This window comes from Scomber scombrus, chromosome 19, assembly GCF_963691925.1.
Source record: "Scomber scombrus chromosome 19, fScoSco1.1, whole genome shotgun sequence".
Taxonomy (NCBI): domain Eukaryota; kingdom Metazoa; phylum Chordata; class Actinopteri; order Scombriformes; family Scombridae; genus Scomber; species Scomber scombrus.
Window position 1 is genome coordinate 25,364,835 of NC_084988.1, and position 24,036 is coordinate 25,388,870.

A 24,036-nucleotide genomic window follows, 5' to 3' on the forward strand; every position below is an offset into this window, starting at 1 on the left:
GTAAATGCTGATCTCGTGGCTCATCTACCCCTGAATGTATGTAAATGTTCAGAGCCTTACCTATTTTGAATGTGTCATTTGATCCAAACATATTGGGTTTCACTCGCAACCCCGTGCACAACTCATGAATAAGTTATTGTTTATTTTGTGTCTTGTCTTTCCAAGGGCCACAGATAGGACGTAACAGCACTTCACATCCAATAGAGCCAACTGAATGACTGTTGCACACATTTCTTCTCTCTCTTTGAATTAGCGTTACTTCCAAAACTGTTCCCATGGCTCCACAGACGAGATAGGCTGCGGAGGTTGTTGAAATGTCGAGTTTCACCCTAGAAGCAAACTGAACCTCTGCTTTTAAATCGACAGCAAAAATCCTACACTGAGGGATGACTCACTGTAGTGACAAAGAAAGTGATGAGCAGAGTGATGATGGAGAAGAAAAACCCAACAAGAACCAGAAGAAGAAAAGTAAAGGAGGAAAGCATGTGTCTTTCCCCCCTGATGAACAGATAGTGTCCGGCTTTGCTGAGCACAGGAGCAGTGACAGAAAGGGTAAGCTGTTGTTTAATTGTGCCTACCTGCTCTAGTTCAATATAAGTGTGCGATTTTATACCATGATGCTATTTTGGTGACTTTTGGACGTTCAAATTAAAGTTTTTCACTTCACTTTGTTTGAGTTAATTATCAATATCATATCATACATAAATAAGACTAAATAAGTCAAAACCTATATGGCTGGACTGTGTATGGTCAATATGCAAAATTGTGGCCAGTTTTTTACATGGATAGTCAGTGATAGTGTCTATTATGTGACTCCTTGGATATATAAATAATATCCAGTAATATTTGTTGTTGAAGTGTACTGACGTAGCGTATCACATTACATAGTTTGAGTCCAAAAAAAAGAACAAAACTTTCCATTCATATCTTGGGATGTTTGAGTTGAAAGTGGACTTTCATTTTAATGATAACTATTCTAATTATGTTAACTCCCCCTGCTTGCATCTGTTTCTATCTGTAAACATATGGTCTTATACATATGTTAAGATAGGATTAGCATGCTAGGTTAGCAGTCACTTTATATCCACTCTGTGACATCTTTCAGAGCACACAAACACTGTTTATCTGCTGTTTGGTGCTAGGCAGTTAGCATGTAGCTAGTATAACGGAGTTTGTTATATCCAGCCTGTCTGTCTTTGGCTAGCTGTTTTCCCTGGCTTTCAGTCTTTATGCTAAGCTAGGCTAATCGCCTCCTGAAATAACTCCAGTTCAACAGTAGAGAAAATAAAACTACAAAGTAGAAAAAAAGATCCTCCTTAAAACTCAATAGAGCCTTTCTTTTTAGATGTTATTCTTGCATTGTTAAATAATAATAATAATGATAATAACTTTATTTATATAGCACCTTTCAGAAACAAAGTTCACAAAGTGCTTTGACAGACAAGGCAAGCAAAAGCATTACAATAAAAAAACAAGACACATTACAGAGAGAGGTAACAAGACTGGATACTCAATTAAAAATTGTGTCATCTTATGTTAATTTAATCCTTTTAACTGGTACTTATGGCTTAAAGTTACATGGTGCGTTCCATTTGTGCTCGAAAGTCGGAATTTCTGGATTTTCTACAGAAATGTCAAATAGAATGCTCCCTGAAGTTGAATTTTATGACTCGGAAGTTTGGAAGAACCTCACCAGCCCGACCTCAAAAATCCAGGACGGCTGCCCCGCACTTCAACATTTTAGAAGTTGTAGTAATATCCTGTTTATTAGCACATCTGTCTTATTTGTGTCTCATTAAATCAGTTGTACACATACACAGCACTGTCCAACTTCTATCTGTGGATGTGTTGCTATGCTATTTGTATGAGCAAAATACAGCGAAATGTGTTTTCATCAACTGGTATTGCTATCAGTGGCTAACCTAGCTAGAACTGGTTTTCTGACTTTTTGAACTGGAACACTTCAAACTTAGGTGTGACGTCATTCACAGCCCCAACTTTCAACTTCTGAGGTAAATAGAATGCAGCAGCAGTTAAAACCTGACACTAAAAGACTATCCAGGTCATCTTTGTGTTACCATGCTTAAAACAATATTGGACTATTGGAATGTATGAAATGTAATCCAGCTTTTGAAGGTGACACAAAGATCAAAATGTGTTTAAAATCCTCCACAGTCTCTCATATCTGGGATTTCCCCATTTCGTCAGGCTGTGGTTGATAAATGGAGATGCCTGGTCGGCTGATTTATTGTTCAGACAGATATTCATGTCCTTCTCACTTCTCATTGAGTACGGTCTTCCCTGTGGACACACACACACACACACACACACACACACACACACACACACACACTCACAGTACAGCACAGTTTACCGTATGGCATTTGCAAACCCCTGAAGCACTTGTGAATGGTTGCTGGTGGTTCACTGGAATGCAGAGACATTAAAGCAGTAAGTGAGTGTGTTCTTCTATTTTAGCTGACAGCTGCCTCACCTTGACGGAGGTAGCGGTGGCCTACCAGCAGAGCTGCAGCAAACACCAGGTCCAACCTAGAGAACACATCCTACACCAGCTCCAGGTACTGTACCCTGCCTCGCATATCAACACTAATCTTTGTACGTGTCAATCAAACAGCTGGAGGCAAGACTTCTGCTGAAGTTTGAGTTTCTGTAGGTGCTGCTTTGTTTGTTTAGCTGCACGGACTATCATAGCTCATCCATCATCCAACATTGTGCAAACAGTGTGTCCCTGAGGAAGTAATCATTATAAAAGTTTAAAGACAGCACAGAATACAAGAGTCTCTAAATGGCAGAAGTCTCACATCATCAGAGGTTTAACATCTCACACTGTTATCAGTGTTTTTGACTGCAGTGTTAGTTGAATGTCATGAATGAATGAAAATGAGACATACAGAGGAGGAAAAGGAAATTAATAACATGTTTCCATAGTAATCTGTTAAGTGTTTAATGGTTATTTATTTCTGCTTTAGAACATTACAATCACTACTTTGTTCTCTCTACTGCCGCTCCCTCTCCTCGTCAGGAAGCTGAAAACAAAGTCTAACTTTACTTTTAATGCTCAAACTAACGGAAATGCCCTGTTCTAGTCCTGAACTGGTCGCAAATCGATAGAAGGATATACTTTTTCATTTTGTGAATTAGGCAGTACACAAGATGAAGCAGCTGCACTGTGTTTGACCAATCAGTGACAATCATTTCTGCAAACCCTGCCCCCAAAGTTTCGGTACAGTACCACCCCCCCACCCCACCCCCCAGCTGGGACTTTAGGGGCAGTAAAACAAACTTAAATAGACCCTGGTCCGTCTGATGGCAAAAGGTTCTTAGTTTCTGCAGTCAAAATCCGGCTATAGTGGGACCCAAAACAGGAGAAGATATTACTCATATTGTGAGGACATAAATGTGTTTACACAGTCACATTGTGGGGACTTGCCTTTCTTTTGGGGACATAGTACCCTTAACATCAATCACTACATTTATGGTGAAGACATGGTTTAGGGTTAAGGGGTTAGGGTAAGTCTATTTTCAGTTTTAAACCAGGAGACTGAGGACATTTTTGAAACTTGTCAACATTTTGGCCTGTCTTCAGTCTTTTGTTGTCCTCTCATTGGATAGTAGTTATTGTCAGAAAACAATACCTAACAAATGTGATATCTGTTCATGATAAGGCATCTGAAGAAAGGCCACAAAAGGTCCACTCAGAAGCTTTCAATCATCTCACATAATCTTCTTCAGTAAACAGAAGTATGTAGGTATTCTCACCACTGCATCCATGCATTTTATGTGAAGTATCTTACAGTTTGCAATCTTTTATTATTACCATTGAAAATAAGTTTCATTCCAGCACTGACAATAGATCCTTCTGCTGGAGGTGGAGGAGGTACAGTAAACCTGCTCTATATCAAAAATGAAATATGGCTTTAAAACAAGTGTGTGTCACCCTGTTATTATATGCAGCATCAGCAGCTTCGCTCTGCACAATAACTGCCCTGCAATGCTATTACAGCGCTCCCAAAATGGATCAATATATACACTATAACCTGCTGCAGGACCAAAAGAAATGAGACACTCAACCCCTGCACACTGTCAGAGCAGATCTGACAGCTTTTCATGTACCAGTACGAGCTTACACACACACACACACATATAAAGGCTCGCTTTGGAGCTCAGACATATACAGCCTACTACTGTATGTACATACACACACACACACACACACATGCTCGCTCTGACACGCCGAGCAAGTATGCACACACTAAAATCCCTTGGATAATTTGAATCATTTCGTTCCATCAGCCTCAATCAAGCTTATTGCTGCAAAGCGCTAACAGCATCTCCTCTCCAAACAAGAGGCTAAGAGCAGGTTAACTGCTGTGCAGGCCTGAAGTTAGTGTGAATGCAAATAATCGCACAGCTGTAAACATCAGCACACACACACACACACACACGCATAATGGCTCGCGACACTTTGTTGATATTGAACAGGGATAGGCGATTATTAAATTACAAATATTTACCGTGCAGGAACGATTTACAGTTTTCTTTCTTTCTGTGATTCAATCTTCTTTTTCTTTTTTTCTCTGTCATCCATTTTTCCACATTGTGTGTATTATGTAACACAGAAAAGTGCTCGTTCTGATTGAAAATACTCACTTTTATTTCGGAAAAATATCATAATTATTACTAATTATTAGCTATTAGAGTAATTTTGGGTAAAATATGATGTCATTATTGTAAAGATTAAAGCTGCGTTCATTAAGTTTGGTTCAGTTAGTGACTTTCTTCAATTTTTATACAAACTATCAATATATAATTATTATTGTTGAATAATTTAACACTAAGTCAGCCTAGTTTTTTTTATTAATTAAATCATTTTCCGGCACATTTTATGCCTTTTTTTAGACAACAACAGTAGAGAAATGACAGAAAATGAGGTAGATGGAGATGTAACAAAGGTCTAGTTGAGGATGTTTAACCATGTTTATGTTGGTGTAAAAGCACATGCTAAGGTTTAAAGTATCTTTTAAAATGATTTTCCTTTGGGTCATATAGTATCTGTTAGCTCTGTAATACTACTTGGTGTATCCCCTTGAAGTATAGCTAATTGTAGTGTATTGTTATGTATATAATAATCACACACAAACTAAAGAATGTGAGTGTCCCATCCAGTATGTTGAACTTGCAGCATACTGTGACCTCATCTGGAAAGGTGCTGTGTTACCCAATCAAACACATGCAAGTAGATCACTTAATACAGAATTGTGGCAATTTTCCAAAGTTTTAAAATCCTATTATAAACCCCAGTGCAGTGTTTTGGCATCTTATAATCCTTCATACTCAAGTTAACCTTCATCTCACCTGAACTCTTGTTATATTTGAATGCAGTGCTGTTTAAGGTCTGAATGGCCAGCAAGGTCACTGTTACTACTCAAACACAGAGGATTGTGAAAGGATTCATGCTCATGCTGTCCAGTGTAACTCAAAGTCTACATCACATCCAAATTCAAATTCTAACATGTTGGGACCATGTTGGAAATAAATGTTTCACTTTTTCACGTTATCCATTTGGATTATATTGTCTCTTTCCGATAATCCATAAATAAAACCAATCAATCAATTTATCAATAGAAGAGAGCAACAGTAGGGGTCAAAGGTCAAATTTGTTGGACGTTTACAGAGAAGTTTCTATTCAAGCTAAACTGGGGTTAAACTGAATACTAGCTCAGCCTTATCATCCATGGTTATGATTTGAATGTTGTGCCAATGACATTATTATTATTCTGTGGTTTATTGTTATGACATGTGGGTCACATTTCTATTAAATCTATGCATTGTGTGGCAGTTTGGGACTTCAGGACTGTTCACACTGGAGCTGAATACAAACATGAATGTGACCCATCAACACATAGACATCAGATCTGACACACACTAAAATACACACAATTATGTGCACAAGACCATAGGAAGTTTAGCTTTCTTTCATTATGATAGAATACTCTACCTAAAGCTATATGATATGTGAACATTTCTTAACAACAGCTGAAAACATATTTATTTAATCTGGCTTTGTGTCATTTTAACTTAATTTTATTAAATGCCACATTTTTACAAATTGTCTAATTTTATTATTTGATTTGTTTATTTGCTGTTGTTTTATTGTATTATATTTTTTATTTTGCTTTACATCTCTTGTAGTTTATTATAATTATTATTATTATTATTATTTAAAAATCTAAATTGAGCATTAAGGCCTGTAATGTGAATATATATCCTTTAACCTGCTATTCCATGTTAAACACAGACTCACAGTCAGTTTTCATCATCAGCTGATTAAATTATTGAATGAATTAATTAATGAATGAATGAATTAATTAATGGTCTCCTATGATAGAACTTGACTAGACTAGACTGGAATAAGACAGACTGTTTCATAATGTGCTAATGCAGTGGCAACTTAAAAAAGACACCCTCCCAATCAGAGCTGAGTATGTAAATGACATGCTTAACATAAACATGTGCAAAATCTGCAGGCCTATAAGAATCTGATTGTTTGAATTTTGTCTTTGTAATGAAAAATACATGACATATCTATATGGGCAGATGTATCAGAACTTTTTTATTAAGCATAAGTGGTGCTTGTATATCAGTCTATACGTTTAAACACATACATAAACTCAAGTGCAACCCTTTTCTCTTTCTCTGTAACCCTCCCTCTCTCTCTCTCTCTCTCTCTCCCTCTCCCTCTCTCCCTCTCTCTCCCTCTCTCTCCCTCTCCGATAAAATAAACTCACTTACTCTCTCGTAGCCACACTTGAAACACAAAGTCTGCAATTCATAATTCATTTTATGTACATACTTACTTTACTTGGACCAGCCATGTTAAAGCCCCCCCCCCCCCCCCTCCTATCCCCTACTAACCCCCCCGCATAAATTTCACTTAAGATCAAGGGGAATTATTTGTGGAAAATTAGAGACTTAGCAGTGCTTACATTAAGCATACAGCCACCGTATTATCTCCGAGGTGCTAATGAACCCAGTTGCATTCAAAATGAATGTAGGTGGTCCTCCTGAAAGAGTAAAATATGTATGGTTAAGCATTAGCTAAGAGGGGCAATATTTAGACCAAAAGGGCTGCGTGCGAATGAATCCATAATAAGACGATGCAAAACGAAGAGACGAACGCCTAAAGAGCAAATTTATTAAATTAGGTCTTTTCAGGCGAGGGGCGATTCCCCCGAGGACAGGCATTGAAGACTATTTAAAGCTTTTTTTTTTTTTTTTTTTTCATTGCACCCTTGGGCCCCTTTGCACTCCTTTGAAATGTTGTAAGTGGATAAAACAGCATTGCTGTTGGTGACATCTTCATAGGAGTGGTAAACAATAATAGGTTGGAGCCAGCGGGGTCCACGAGGCCGCCAACGCTGTAAAAAACTATCTGATTCCTCTGTGAAGTCTGTGCATCTCTCTCTCTCTCTCTTTCTCTCTCTCTCTCTCTCTCTCTCTCTCTCTCTCTCTCTCTCTCCCTCTCTCTCTCTGCGCTCTGCTCTTCTGTTTGGCTCGCCGTGTGATTAGAAAGGTAATTGAGATGATCAAGCTTCTATCTCTACACGACTGTTTTGGCACGAGGGAAAAGCTTAACTGCGGTGATTTCTATTCACATAGAGGAATAAGTGTGAGGCGCATGATGGGCTAATACAGGTGGGGCTGCAGAGGTCGGTCTCTCGGTTCAAGTTTACCCCCCCCCGGGGAGAGGTGAGGGGGGCACGTGTGATCCACACTCATACAGCGCTCTTAAGTCATAGTTTGATTTGAGTCTTTGCACAGCAGATGTATTACATCACTTCCTGCGAATATAAAACCAAGTTGTGTGTTGATTTCTCGTGAACTAAATGCAAAAAACTGTAAGATTAGTGTATAGCATATATTGTATACATTTAGTCTATATGTGTACATGTGTGTATCCATAAACCATTCACAAAGCCTTTAAAGTGGTACCGTAAGGGTTAAATCACGTAGCAGGAGTCTCATTTGATGACACGATCAAGCAAGTTTTTTTTTTTTTTTTTTTTTTACATTTCATGAAATCACAACAACGATCTTACAGAACGTATATTTCAGCGTGACTCTGGCACAACTTCAGCAGCACTCTTGCTTATCACAGCTTGCTCTCCTCCTTCACAAATGATTGAAAATTAATTATCCTCCCAGAATTTAGATCTCGCGCATCGGCTTGTTGAATAGATAAACAGATCAGCTCCATATCCCCCCCCCCCCCCCTCCTCCTCCCCCCCCCCCCCCTCTTAATACGCACGCAGTTATTTATTGATAGATTTATTTCGGTTTACAGGGAAAAATACAACTGTTGTTTCTAGGTTTGAAGTATTTTCCGAGCCTCCAGACAAACAGAAAGGATTCCCAAATCAAGCGAGCTCAAACTGTTGAGTTTTGTATTCTTCCTGTGATGTTTGGAGAATAAGCTCGGAATGAGTTGCATGTTGGCAAATCTTCTAATGAATAGCTTAGCGCTTGTTTCCCTTGCAGATTATTCAGTTGAGTGGACTGAAGAGAAATCAATTACCACAACTTAACTTTCACTATTTATCCCACTGCTAAGGAAGGAGGGAGGGAAAAAAGGCCCTGTATGACAATGTGCTTCTCTTAAATTCATAGGGTCAGATTCAATTCCCAGAAATGTTATTTTGCCTGGGATAAATCCCTCTGAGGAGGAGGAGGTAGAGGCGGTGGAGGTGGAAAGGAGGGAAAAGGAGAAAGGAGGGGAGGGGGAGAAAAGAGAGAATCCCTCCAGAAATGAAAAGACAAGAGAAAATCTGTTTTTACAGACCACCGCTGCTTTCTCAGCTCTTTTGATTAGCATTAATGTTGCACTGCGGAAGTCTGTCGGCACAACTGTTATAGCTCCTTACACACACACACACACACACACACTTGTACACACACATACACGTACACACACAGAAAGCTATATCTCTCCCTGCCTGCGTAATTCTAAAGGGAACCGTTTTTTTTCTCCCTTTCTTTTAAATTAAATGCATGCTGATTGTTATTGCGGCGCCCCCCCCCCCCCCCCCCTTTCTCCTCCTCGTGTGTGTGTGTGTGTGTGTGTGGAATAGTCAGCAGCGAGGTAAATGTCACTAAGTGCCACACTATTTTCCTCGGTGGTTGTTAGCGGCTTTTGCATGCAAAATAAAAGTGTGGAGGAGAAGGAATGGAGGAGGAGGGAGGAGGAGGAGGATGTTCCTACGTGCGTCTGAATGCGAGGGCTTATCAGGGAACAGCAGGGGGACCGGACATATGTCGCTCCCCTCATTACAGGCCGAGACGGGCGATAACGGGGCGGTTAGTGGCGCATTTGAAATGGCGTCTAGCGGCGGAGGCCTCGGCGATCACACGAGGAAGGAAGAGAAAAAAAAGAGGAGTACGGGTCGGGATGAGGATCACCACGGGACCTGCTGCTATAACACACTTCACTCTGTCACTCACACACACACACACACACACACACACACACTGTCTGCCACTAACATGCTTTATTTAAAACATAGTCTTTCCATTGTAGTTCTTACATGATTTGACTTGAATGGCGTTCGGGACACAGCGTGCATAACTGAAAAAAAGAGAGAGAGAGAAAAAAAAGGGGATAAAACATGAGCCTACGTGTAAAAAGAGTCTATTTTACATTCTCTGCCTCTAATTGAATTGGGAGCTGTTGCAGTTAAGCTGAATGGCATGTGTGACGCACTATTGGTGGTGCACTATTAGGGTGAATTGAATTTGCACGGTCGGGCGCTCGCACAAGTAATATGAGTGCTTTTTTTTTGTAAGTGGGATAATATTACAGGCCTGGACTCACTGAGGGTTCCTTCTGTCACCAAAATCACCACATTTAAAAAAAAAAGGAAAAAAAAAGGCCTTCACTCTACCAGTCAACACGTAAAGAATCTTTACAGCTGTCGCGCTCATGCATATGTAAATGAGATGCTAATTGTGTGATTTTTTAAATTGTTTGCAGATGAACCCCCCCCCCCCCACCCCCCCCCCCCCCCCCCCCCCCCCCCCCCCCCCCCCCCACCCCCCCCCCCCTTCTCTTCATAACTCCCCCAAATGACTGCATGCGGAAGCACATTCAATGTATTTAATTCATTTAAAGGGTCAGTTCACCCAAATTACAGAAAACATATTTCTTTATCACCTCATGTGGAGCTATGAGGATCATTTTGGTGTTTTTTAGTTCAGGTTTTTAGGTATTTTTTGCCTCCATCCTATTATAATCTGAGCCTGACAGTGCATTCTTTTAACCTTATTTATGTCACATCAGTCATATGATGACACCAGGTGACATATTTGTTTTTAAAGGATTGTACCTTCAGTAGGATGCAGTGTGCTGGAGGCTCAGAGCCACACACAGGATGGGGAAGTCACACAGTACTGAGAGATGAACTGACACATTTCTGGCTTTGTAGAATAATACAGACTAACTCCAGCTTTAACCCTAAAATAGAGAATGCACTAAACACATGTAAAATGATGCTTAGATATGCCATCATGCTTTCTGAACAGGATCAATCAGTTTTACTTTGTTTATTCTGTTGAGGCAATGTAGTGATACAACATATCAGAAGCAATGCACATGTGTTTAAACTATATGCATGCATGCATATGAACATGTGTCTGTATGTGTGTAAATGCACATGCATGCATATATGCATACAGTACACATATATATATATGAACAGGCATGTATTATATATAAGTGTATATTTCCCAGCTGTAGCCAGGATTTTATTCAATATAAAAATACTAATATAATATTCATATAAATAACAATTTTGCTGTTTTAACCAATGATGATTGAGTTTCATTTGCAAGTGTGTGTGTGTGTGTGTGTGTGTGTGTGTGTGTGTGTGTGTGTGTGTGTGTGTGTGTGTGTGTGTGTGTGTGTGAAATGCTGCCTCACATGTATAAACCACTGTGTGCCTGCAAGGTGAATTGTCGTACAGATGTGCTGATTGGAAATATGAAATACCTGAAAGTATCACACATCATCACATGATAAATGAATAAATGCTGTAAACGTAAGACTACATATAGAACAATTAAAGATACTGTTATAAGTCTACAAACTAATATCAATATATCGGCTTTTACTAGAAGACGTGACCTCGTTGCCCTCAATGGTTGCTACCTACGACCTATGTGTGTATATAAACCTGTATGTGTGTGTAACTTTTATTATATAGTAGAGCTTGTTCATACATAATGTACATTTAACATTGTGAGAGATTCAGCTTACACCTGCTCTAATCTCTCTTTTACACTGATTCGTTATTTTGCAGTCGTGTGAGAACGTGCACATATTCCTGCTTTCACTTTATTATTATTCACTTAAAAAACAAAGGAAATACAGTAGATGGAATTCATTCAAATCAAATGAAGCGTCTGTGCCCGACGAGCAGACGCCGGTGATGCAACAGTCCCACATCCCCCTGAGTGAGGAAGCACAGTCTTCCTCACTCACACTGTTGGTGGTAAACATTGCAGTCAGGGAACGAAACCATGGCCTAATTTAGCATGCAGATTCAGGAACGTTAGGGGGGGGGGGAAGTGTCAATTTAGTCTATGAACCAGTTTGTTATTTAATAGACTTTTATTTTTTAATGATGATTTAACAGATTTGTATCAAATTAAAAAAAAACTCTGTCTGGATAGTAAAAAGTTAAATTTAGAACACACACACACACACACACACACACACACACACACACACACACACACACACACACACACACACACACACACACACACACACACAAAAATACACACACATCAGATCAGACTGCTGAAGCACTGATTCTGTACAACATGCTTGTTCAGACACACACACACACACACACACACACACACACACACACACACACACACACACACACACACACACACACACACACACACACACACTACCAGTCACCACTCAGGCTTGAATGTGTACATTATTTTTGACATCAGCCATTTAAGAAGGAGGAAGGGGGGGAGACAGTATATTTTACACAAAGTGGCATTAATTAAGTTGCTAAACGCACGCTATCATGTATTTCAAAATAAAGCAACACCGAACCAGCAGAGGTAACGACAGCGGGAAATATTCTGAAAGTCAATTAGAATTTTATGTACGTTTTTAGATCTTTCTCTTCTTCTTCTTTTTTTTTTCCTTTTTTTTTTTTTAAATGATAAATGAAGTTACTAATTTTGTCTGTGCTCTTTCTAGACACTGCAGCTTTAATTGCTAATTGTTAACAGCGAACGAATACATTTGCATATTAATTAGCTCCCAATTTACATTTTTAATTTGCCGCCTTCAAAGGGTGTGAGATAAAAGGTCGTGTTATTTTAAATAATTTATCCTTTATTGCAGGAAAAGATGCTGAAAGGAAAACGTGGGGGTGATTTTTTAACCCCTAAGAGCTCTGAAAAATGCACGTTAAAAATACATGAATATATATATATTTATATATTAAGGTTTTGTTTTGTCTCTTTTTTTTTTTGTCAGTTAATTAAATGGGCTAAGAAGAAAAATGGTGCACTCAAACAGTTTTTAATACAAAGCCACCGGGAGAGGCAGAGCAGCGGACGGTTGAGTGAAGAATAGTGAATGCACCAGAGATGACTTCTGTGGAAGTCAAGTTTGGAAACCAGACCCCCCCCCCCCCCCCCTATTCCTCCTCTCTCTCTTTTCCTGCTGCCTGTGTGTGTGACAAAGTGTGTGTGTGTGTGTGTGTGAGGGAGGGGAACGCTTTTCTTTTTTATCACTCCATTTTGTCCTCTCTCCCTCCTGACACATCAATTGATTTGGCAGCCGGCGCCTTCGGTTTCCGTCTTTCACCACGAGGCAGCGGCGAGTGGAGAGGGAACGAACAAGTTCAGAAATTCATTAAGATGAAAAACAGCCGCCACTGTATTTCTTGCGAGGAGGAGGAGGAGGAAGAAGTGCTGCGTGTGTGTGTTTCTTTCTTTTTTCTCTAGCACTCTCTCTCTCTCTCTCTCTCTCTCTCTCTCTCTGTACATGTGTGTGTTTGGGAGTGTGATACGGGTGTAGCCAGCCGGGTGCTCGGTTCTTACTTGAGCTTCGTTCATTGGCTCGGTGCCGCAAACACACCAGTTTCACGAGCACTTTGCCAGCCGGACGCGTGCACACAGAGTGATGCTTTTTGATTTTTTTTTTTTTTTGCTGCTGTTGTTGTGACAGACTTAAAAAAATAACAAAAAATCAGAGGTGACATAAATACATGCAAAGTTAGAGGAAGAGATAAATGGAGCAGGCTGGAAATAACTCCTCCAGAATCTAACTTTACTCCAGACTTTTGGGTTTTTTGTGATAATCAGCTTGAAGCAACTCTGACTGGATGTATCCCACGCTGGTTTTACTTTACCCATCAGCCCACAACAGTACTGACCAATGACAAGTCTGCATAACATGTAACATTACCACGGGAAACAAACATAGCTAGATAAATAGATAGATAGATAGATAGATAGATAGATAGATAGATAGATAGATAGATAGATAGATAGATAGATAGATAGATAGATAGATAGATAGATAGATACTTTGTACATATAAATACAACAAAACTTCGTAAATAAAATACATTGAAACTTCGTACATAAACATACAATGAAACTTTGTACATTTAAATACAAAAAACTTCGTACATAAAAATACATTGAAACTTCGTACATAAACATACGATGAAACTTTGTACATTTAAATACGACAAAACTTCGTACATAAAAATATGACAAAACTTCGTACATAAAAATACGATGAAACTTCTTACATTTAAATACGACAAAACTTCGTACATAAAAATACATTGAAACTTTGTACATAAAAACATGACAAGACTTCGTACATAAAAATACAATGAAACTGTGCATAAAAAATTCTACGAAATGTTGTAAATAAAAACTCAACAAAACTCATGAAAACATGACAAAACTTCGTACATAAAAATACGATGAAACTTCTTACATTTAAATATGACAAAACTTCGTACATGAAAATACACTGAAACTCGGCACATAAAAATACAACAAAACTTCGTATATATAAACACAACAAAACTTGAAACACAATGAAACTTTGTGCATAAAAATACAGTCTTTTAGATCCTCACATCCTCTCATTGAAAAATAACTGTACACACTGTAACATCTGATGGAGCTAAAGTGAGTATAATGGTGCAGTTTGGGGTGTGAACTCTTTCAGAAATCAGAGCTAAGTTCAATTTGATGACTTTAACACCTTTAAATCCAAATACAATCACCTGCATGAATCGTTAAATAAGTTAATATATTACATATATTCCGAAACTGTCATCTCTATTTGTTGTGCAGTTATGCTCCTTATTAGGATATTAAACATGCTCAATAATAGAGACGTATTAGGATATAAAATGATGCCCTTGGTCAGGTGCTTTTTGCTATAATACTAACCGGCAATAATGGACATTTAATGGCCTAAAGTGTTGAGAGGAACCTGATGGAATAAAGGAGACAGTGACAGTAAAGGAGGATGGATCCACCCGTTCTATAGGTTTCATCACTTTAAAGCAAACACACAGTAGACACACAATCTCTGTTCTTATAGAATTAATTATTAAACCAGTTTATGTGCATATAAGTGTAGGCTGCAATAGGGTGGAAGTAAAGAGTAGGAGAGAATTTAGTGTTACAAATATATTGTATTTTTCTTATATGCAAATGTCTGCTTCATGAACAAAAACAATCACTTCCTGACTCACACAGAATAATTAAGCATTAAATGAAGATTGAGGTTCATGAAATATGTTTGCAAAAATACATACGAAACAAGGGACCATATGTATGTCACAGAACAACTCTCTAATGCATATATATATATATATTTCTTGTTTTCACCATCTGATCTTTAAGATTTTGGTAGTGTTTTTTGCCCATATGTCACATTGTTGTCCCGAGGCAGTAATAAATGCAATTAACACAGAAAAATATATCATAAAATGACGACGGGAGCCGCTAATCCTCGAGGTTTGTTGTTTCTTTGGGATCAAAATTAACACAAAATATCAAATCGAACTGAAATGAGATGAAAATGTGAAGCTTCTCTCCTTCCTATGGGGGTTACAGTGAAGAAAGCCCTCTGTATTCATACATGAAGCAATGTTAAAGCACATATTACACTACACTCACACACTCACACACACACACATATACTCAGAATGTGTGAGAATGTGTGTTAAAGTGCACGTAGACACATTTGTGCATGTGTGTGTGTCTCAGTTAAGATGATTACGGGGGGAAATTCAACCACCTCTACCAATTACACAACAGCCTCTTGTATACATAAACAGTGCAATTTATGTCCCATTGATCCGTCTAATTCTTTCAACAGGAGCACATTATGGCCGCGGTCCTTTTGTCTCCCGCCTTGCTCTCCTCTCGGCGGCACGAGAGCCGAGCGAGGAGAGCCTTCCAAGTCCTTTTGTACTCCCCGTGTCCCTTTGAACAATGAATCATATTTAGCAACAAGAGAGGAAACAAGGAGCCGCTCGCAAATAAGAAGGCGGCAATCCAGTCAGCCAGCCAAGATGAGTCGGTGTAGAGGAAGCAGTTAGAAAGCCGAGGTTTGACTGATGTGTGAGTGGAGAGGGGAGGACAGGGCCGGCACAAGAATTTTTGGGGGCCCCCGGGCAGATATTGGACACCCTCTATCCCAGTTCTTTTTTGTCCTTAAAAAAAGTGACACTAGAAGATAACCCCTAGAAACATGATTTTAAATGCAAAGTATTTATCTATTACATTAAATATTAATGACTAAAACCCCAAAAATCATTCTTAGTTAGTTCTCAGTTTGCGTCATCATGACTAAATATGCAAATACCAAAGTTAAAGTTGGGAGAAAATATTCTTACTTCTTATATTAAGAGTTCATCGGATTTGATTGACAGCGGCTTGGCAACTGTCAATCACAGTTCTATTGCAACGTTGTTCAATCCTGATTGGTTCACGGAAATAGCATTGCATCAGCTTCTTTTCCACTTGAGCCCTTCCCACTTCAGACGAGTGAAAACAACAAATAATTCAATCTTTTAAGATGATGGCATCAAAAATAATAACAATAACTCATTTTGATAGACAATTGTGCATTCATGTCAAATCCCATCACTCAAAGTGAGAAGCTAACCCTAAAAATTGGTTTTAAGGGCCTTTAAAGCAAGTAAACAATGTATTTGTCCGTATAAATCTAAAGTACAAATGGATAGTAGAACCCAAAACAGCTTCACATTTGATTTAATTTCCTCACATTGGAGCCCCCTAGTGGCCAATGAAGCTTTAACTAATATTTTATTTCCTTTTCTGTTTTATACTAATATTTAATGCTCCTAAATTTTGACAGTTTCCTGCTAAACACTCCGATATCTCCCACAGCTGTGTTCATGTGGGGTGTAAAAAGCCTCTGAAACAGCATTTAAATCATGAGGCAAAAAGCCCTCATTTGAAGGCAGACTCATTAAATGATTTCGGGGTTAGCAGCTTTTGACCTCAGACCGTCCTAATCAAAAATCAAAGATAAGCAAAAAGTGAGATGTATTACCGTCATTAAATATCAGTATAACCAACTTTTTGCTATCAGAGGTGAAGCATATTTAATAAAATGGCCAAATCAGATCCATATATTAGCCCAAGCCTGTTTCAGATTATGATCAGAACACCATCTATAAAAGGAAGCTTTAAAAAAAAACTTGGTCTCGTTCCTTGTTTAGCTTGTCAGTTGAAAAAAAAAAATAAATCAGTGTTTTCCACCATCCGCACAAATCTGCCACCTCCGGTGATTGATGCAGTCAAATTAGATGTATGTGGAACACTGGCTCTGGCAAATGAACACATCAACTGATGACCAGCTGTTTCTAATTATTATACACTGGTTAATTAGGACACCGTGTCACCATCAACGGCGGCGGTAAACTGTGTGAAATTCATAATTCATGCTCTGGCGTCCAATAAGCCTCCCTGATCAAACCGGTACAGTGTGGCATGGATGGAGAGGCCGTGCAGAAAGAGACTAAGGGGGGGTGGATGGTGCACTGCTGTTGCCAAATATATGTGTGTTTGTGTGTGTATGTGTGTGTGTGTATGTGTGTGTGTGTTCACGCCTTTCCCTCACACCTCCTGCTTCTACCCCTCTCTCTGTCTCTCTCTCAGCAGGGTGTGTGTGTAGGTGGCAGTGTGAAATGTCTGGATCTCAAAGGTAAGCTGAACGCTTCACTCCATCATTATTAAATATGATTGAGGGCTTCATGTGACATTCATGATGCACTGAATGATTTTTGTAATATAATGTATGCAATGTGTAATCATAAAAAATGTAATAATAAACCATTAATATCTCAGATAATATCACTATATCTGAGATTCTTTTTGTATTGAACAAAGCCTCCTCTATGATAAAACTGCTCAATTTTGAGCCAATCCTTACTCCATAGCTATAATTCATCCTGTAGACCCTAAATCAAACCATAATCTGAATTAGGGCCTGACCGATACTGAATTTTGAGGCCAGGGTCGATACCAATATTAGGGATTAAAACAATTCCAATATGGTTATATTGGTCGATAATCATATACATACAGATATAACATGCAATGATTCCTCAAATGTGGTTTTCAAACACTTGTGACAATTGTATGTAATGGAGACATGATATTTTACTGTTTAACAATAAACTGTATTGTATTAAATGGCATCAGTAGACTTCACTGGGAATTGAATCATTATAAATAACTATAAATAAGTAAACAGAAAAAAAACCTAAACTTAAATTAATAAAAAAGCATCAAACATACATAAAATGCCAGATTAATTAAAAAAATTGTCACACATAAGACAACATATACCCCAGTACTGATATATCAGTGATAGGCCAATATCTGCCGATATTATCAGTTGACGATATATCGGTCGGTCTCTAATCTGAATGTAACTATTAAACTGAGTCAAACCTAATATCATTTTAGATACTAATCCTGAACTAGTTCCTAAACTAAATTTGATGTTTGCTCTTACGTTAAGCTGAACCTAATCCAGTTAAATCAGAATCTTAAACTAAATGTGATTTTTGCATTAACTAAACACAATACTAGTTCAAATATTAAATCAAAATCCTAATACTAAACAACAATGGATTATAACCTTTAATATAACTAAACTTAATTTTAGTTCAAATCTTAACACTAATCTCAAAATCCTATCCTAAATTTGATTGGGCGCCTAATGATGAAAGTAAATCTAATCCTACTTAAAAGCTTAAACAAACATTAGCTGTTTTTTTCATTTTAAATTATATCCAAATATTTTAAACCCAATCCTAAATCCTGAATTGAATTTGATCGTTATAATAAACGTAACATATTTATAGTTCTTAAACCTAAAACAAATATGTCTCGTGTTCTTATAGTGTAGTAAACTAAACCTTAATCCTTATTATTACACTTGGATTAAACTAAACCTGATCTAAATCCAAACTCTAATCTGTAAACACTGGACAAACACTGGTCTTCACTCTGAATGTCTTCGAACTTTTAAAACAGGGCAGTTCTCACAAGTATAGAATCACAGCAGCAGACACATCAGCGTACAAGCAGCAGTGTAAAGTTGTGCGAGATGCCACGATGGGCGTCACTGTCGTCACGCACTGATGACATCTGACTGCGGGTGTCGCTGCCTTATTATCTTCCCGACGCAGGGCGGATTAGAAAAATGGGATTTCAGATGGCTCTCCCTTCCACCTCACACGCCCTCTGCCATCGCTCAGTTAAGTGATTATTGTTAAAACAGAGGGGGGAAAAAAATCATTTTGGAAATAATTATGATAGTAATTATCATTTCCCCCTTCTTGGCCGGGGAGATAAGAATTAACCCAGGAGAGAGAAAAAAGAGAGAGAGAGAAAGATTGAGTCTTAAAAGTGTTTGATCAGTCACAGTTTGATTTGGAGTGTGACTCCTGATCTGAGCCGGGGAGCAACAGTAACCACATTACTGCATGGTAACTGTAATTCTGTAAATTCATCAACAAAGACACATCAAACATAACGCTACTTGTCGGATGAGTAAAATTAAATGAGAAAAATGAAAAGAGTAATCAGATTTCAAAAAATGGGTAACAGTGATCCCTGATAATCACTACTGAAAACATAATCATCACTCAGAAACAATGGGATTAAAAATTGGATTACAAAAACTAAAATAAAAAATGTGAAAGAGAATGTAGATACGCAAAAAGGCTTTAAACAAGGGGAAGCTTCATTTCACACATTTATATAGATGGTGGATTCAATTTAAGTGGTGAACTGTTCCCTCTCTTCTTTTACTGAAGTAATGTAGAAGTTCAAATGGAACTTTATTCATCCCCAAAGGACATGTTTGTCCCCAAGATTCTCAGCATACAGAGTAAAATCAATATACATGGTATAAATATACTACATGTATCAGAGGTGGTACAAAAAAATCGATACTTATATATGTTCTATATATTCGATTGGCTGTAATTATTACTGTACAAATGCTGAAAGTTAGGGTCAGTAAGTCAAAAAACACCAATGTCAATACATCAACAATCATTTTGACCTTTAAGGCAGGTATAGCATATTTATAATGAACTTATATCAACCATTAGAGCACAGCTGTACACATGTAGTCCAACAGTTCTCAGTGAAGACCAGTGTCTTGTTCAATTTTACAGTTAATTAGCTTTCTGGTGTCGTGCTAATGGGAACTTTAGCAGGTTTCAAACACTGTAAGGGACACATTCAGGTGATGTTGTCACACTTGGTTTTTTAAAAGGCACACAGTTTCCATAAATTCCACTGCTTTTTGTCTAGTGTCACTCTGTAGGGGAGACTGGGGTAAGTTGAGCCAAAGGGTAAGTTGAGCCAAAGGGTAAGTTGAGCTACCCATTGCTGCTAGTAAACGGTAAAAAAACATTGATCATGTGACCAAATATTTAGGAGGAAGGCATCTTTTCATGGAGTCTGTGAAGGTAAGAACCACATGAGTAAAGTGGCTAGACATTTATTTCCAAAAAAAACATTTTTCACTCTTGAAAGTGAATTTAGTCTATCATAAGTTTCATGAGAATTGTGTTTAGACCAAAATAGATCATTTTAAATTTGTTTTATAAATCAATCGTGGTATCTATGAGCTACAACATGAGGTCATAAACCTAGCATAAAAGTGTTACATTTTAGCTGTTGGGACTAATAAAGTCAAAATGGTAACTCTGGGGTAAGTTGCCCCCTAAAGTTGAGTTTTTTTGGACATGCTATATTATCGAAACACTTATGTTTACACTCATTCTGTTTGTTTGAAGGGATGCACAACATCCTGAAATATATGCAGATATATTAGTTAGCGACACAACTATGATTGCCTTGATGTAGTGATCCTAAATATGAAAAATGGCTCATCTAACCCCAGTCTCCCCTACTGTCTACATGAGCTGCAGTATACATCTAGGGGCTAAAACAACTAGCATAGTTTAGCTAACAGATAATCCTGATGCTAAAACTCTACGCTAAACACCCCTTATAGTAGAATATAAAAAATAAGATATGGAAAATACAAATAAGATATAGAAAATCAATGAATTAAATAAAAGGACAAATGTTAAAACAGAATATAAGAAAAGTGTAAAAATGAAGGAACAATGGTGCAAATATGTCACTATGTTAAACTCTACAGAAAAGTACATTTGTGTTACTGTTTCAAAAATGAATAGAAATATAAAGTATGAATGGAATACGGAAAAAAGAAAACACTATAAAACATGAAGATAAAAAATGTAATAAAAAACGAGAAGAGAGTCTTATATTATTATATAATGCATTATTATAACTGATGTATTAATGTGTAAGTAGCATTTGAATGTTGTAGCTGGCCTGGGTAGAGTCAATTTTAACCGATTCCATATTAGTTTCATCTGCAACATCATATATACGACATATTTTAATTTAAAGATTTTGTGATTGAAATCTGCAAAGTAAGTCATAATTTTAACAGTCAACAAAGTGTAAATGTTATGTAAATAATAGAAGTCATTCATATAGTTCCATATTCTGTAAGATTTCGGAGGTAAAGTGTCTGAAAGTAATCAAACGTTCAGAGGTTTTGGAAGTTCAGTTGGTGTATACAAGTATGTTAGTTTATTGATGACAATGTTCTGCAGGCAGTCGGTAATCAATGGACGCTCGAGCATTCACATCTTGGGAGTCCAATCATGAAAAAAAACTATGTCCTGTTGCTCCTAACTGGTGCTGTTATCATTATTTTTTCTTTCTCTGTTTCTGATTAAGTCCCAGAACTTTATTAAAAGAAAACATACACGCACGCACACAAATAGACTTTGCCTATAAAGGAATTTGTTGTGTCGTGATTTTTGCCGAAACACTCATTTCAGAAAAAAGGATAAAGCACATTTACAGCCGTGCAATTTTGCCTGTTAGCAGACAGTCTCCCAATTATCTTCTGTTTGATTACTTGCCTCTATCAAGGTGAGCGATTAGACCACCGCTCCTGTGAAGCTCTGGAAGTCGTCCTGAAATCGCTGCACTTTGATTTAATCAATCTGCAGGCAGCCCAACTGGAAGAAAATGTGAGTTTTATGAGCAAAAACTTATTTTCCTCATCTTCGTCTTCCAATTCCAATACAGTTTCATATTCAGGCCTCCCTCTGTATCAGATTAGAGGCTATTTTTTTCTTTCCAAAAGAACTTCATAACATACCGTGTCAAATTTGGGGCCTTGCTTTCTTCATTTTTCCCTCCTCTACTTTTTTTTTTCTCTTCCAGGGAGCTTCGTCGTTGCTGGATATGATTTTGTACTATGAATCTACAACCCATCTTGACATTTCTGACAACAGCAGTATGGGAACATCGGGTTGGAGGGCCCTCGCTCATTTGATAAAGCAGGTGGGCTGACGCAGTGGAATAGTAATCTTTACTTGTAGGCTTTCTCCAGGGGATAATGGACATTGTAGAAAGTGAGTTTGTTGCACATTACATGGATTGAAGATGTGGGGCAGAGCAAACAGGATGAGGGAGTACTCCCTGCTGCGTACATAGCATAAAAACACATCATAACACACACATATTGCATTACTGCAGGAACATGGATAGCATTAGCAGGAATAACTGATTAGCTATGAGGTGAGAAACAATTGGTCTAGTTTCAAATGTTACAGCTGACTGACTTTAGCGTCTGTGTGATGAGAGGGGGACAGGAGCAGGGCAAATAATGAAATAAACAACTTTTACTGTGTTCAGACAGAACGCGAAGCAAATTGTAGGAGCGATATCATACAAAGGCGATGCAAATTCAACGGGGCCAGGGACAGGAATGGGATACGGGAGGGTGGGAGATAAAATATTAAAATTTGCGCTATATAAATGTGCTTTATAAACGTAGACGAGAGTAAAAAGGAGAAAGACTTGAGGGAAGTAACAGAAAGAACCAGTTTTCCTGGTGAGCTCTGAGTTCAGTCAGAGGCTGAATTGAACACAAGCACACGGTTGGTACGTCAGTCGGTAGCTAGTTTTAGGCTTAAACTTAAAGTTGGTGATTTGACTGTTAAGCACAAATTGTCCAACAGTCAAAAACACAAGTTGGACAAGGGGAATATTTGCTTTGTATTCTGTCTGAACTAACCTTTAAAGTTTCTCACTTTGTTCTCTTTTTATATTAAGTCAGGCATTGTAATTTGATGCTAACAGGCAAAACTGACATTCAGATCTACATGTTGTAAGTTCAATTAACTAGGTATTATATATTTACTAATTCCTTCAGCCATATATCAAATGTTTGAACCGTATCACATTTCCAAAATCCAGGACTTTCTTTTTTTTTTTTTTTTTTTTTTTCAGCATAGACACCTTTATTCAGAAGTTGACAGACAGGAAACATGGGAGAGAGAGGGGGGTGTGACATGCGGCAAAGGACCTCCGGCCGGGATTCGAACCGGGGTCGGCTGCGTACGTGGCATGCGCTCTCACCACTCGACCACCTGCGCGCCTCCAAATCCAGGACTTTCTTAATGTTGGCCACTGTGTTGCCCTTTAATTATTTCACCAAATGAAAATAAATATTAATACTGGAACTGGGGCTTAAAATGCAATAAAACAAGAAGCATTGCAGCCGAGTGCAATTAGGGCGTCAAACCACCATTTAAAAATATGTTAAAAGCTTATTAGCTGTTGAAATTTATTCTGACTTATTGAGGCTACTACTATTATTAGAGCATAAAATGGTCCGGATAAAAATAGCAGGGTAATACAACAGCTGCTGTGCTGCTACCATGCCAGGCCAGTACTTGACTGCATATAACATGTTTTGTTTGTTTTTGTTTTCACTCTTTTTTTTTTGTGTTCAGTGCCAGTATAATTAAATTGAATATACTCTGGTCTCTAGCAGCTAGCTTTGCCATATGCATTGAGACTCTGGAACGACCGCTAAAGCAAAAGACATACATAGCAAGGGGTTACATTCCATGAGCTGGCATCAATCGACTACTTGTATGGTTAGTTCTACAGAGTTGCAAAAATCACATTCACCTACCCAAAGACAATGTGATTTGCATTTGGAGCCCATGGCTTGCATCAGCAGCACAGTACAAAAGAAAAGTCAAAGTTAAAAGTCAATGGTATAAGCTTTGGGGTATGACTCCCAAGGTTATCCAACAAATTTACAATATTTTAAATCAGTTTATTTTCAGATTCTGGGTTAATTTTGGATTAATTAAGCAACTATGTAACTATTTGTAGTTCCCAAATGAAACAAGGCAACATTTTTTAATTAGCTACCACTCTAATTCACACCACTGACTGACTTCTTCTACATAGCAACACTGACTACCATCAAACTGATGTCCACACAAACCTATACGATGTCAAACCTACAGGACAGTCCCATAT

The 24,036-nt window shown here is 38.0% G+C and overlaps 1 protein-coding gene across 1 annotated transcript in view; it reads left to right on the forward strand.

The window, feature by feature from the left end:
- Window positions 1–386: 386 nt before the first annotated feature.
- The window catches only part of si:dkey-288a3.2 (protein phosphatase 1 regulatory subunit 37), a 65,435-nt gene continuing 41,785 nt past the window's right edge, over window positions 387–24,036 (forward strand). The window contains exons 1-5 of the mRNA XM_062439812.1: window positions 387–552; window positions 2,479–2,579; window positions 17,278–17,323; window positions 21,622–21,722; window positions 21,919–22,038. Of these exons, the coding sequence (XP_062295796.1) occupies window positions 387–552; window positions 2,479–2,579; window positions 17,278–17,323; window positions 21,622–21,722; window positions 21,919–22,038 (534 nt within the window). The remainder of the gene's footprint in view (window positions 553–2,478; window positions 2,580–17,277; window positions 17,324–21,621; window positions 21,723–21,918; window positions 22,039–24,036) is intronic.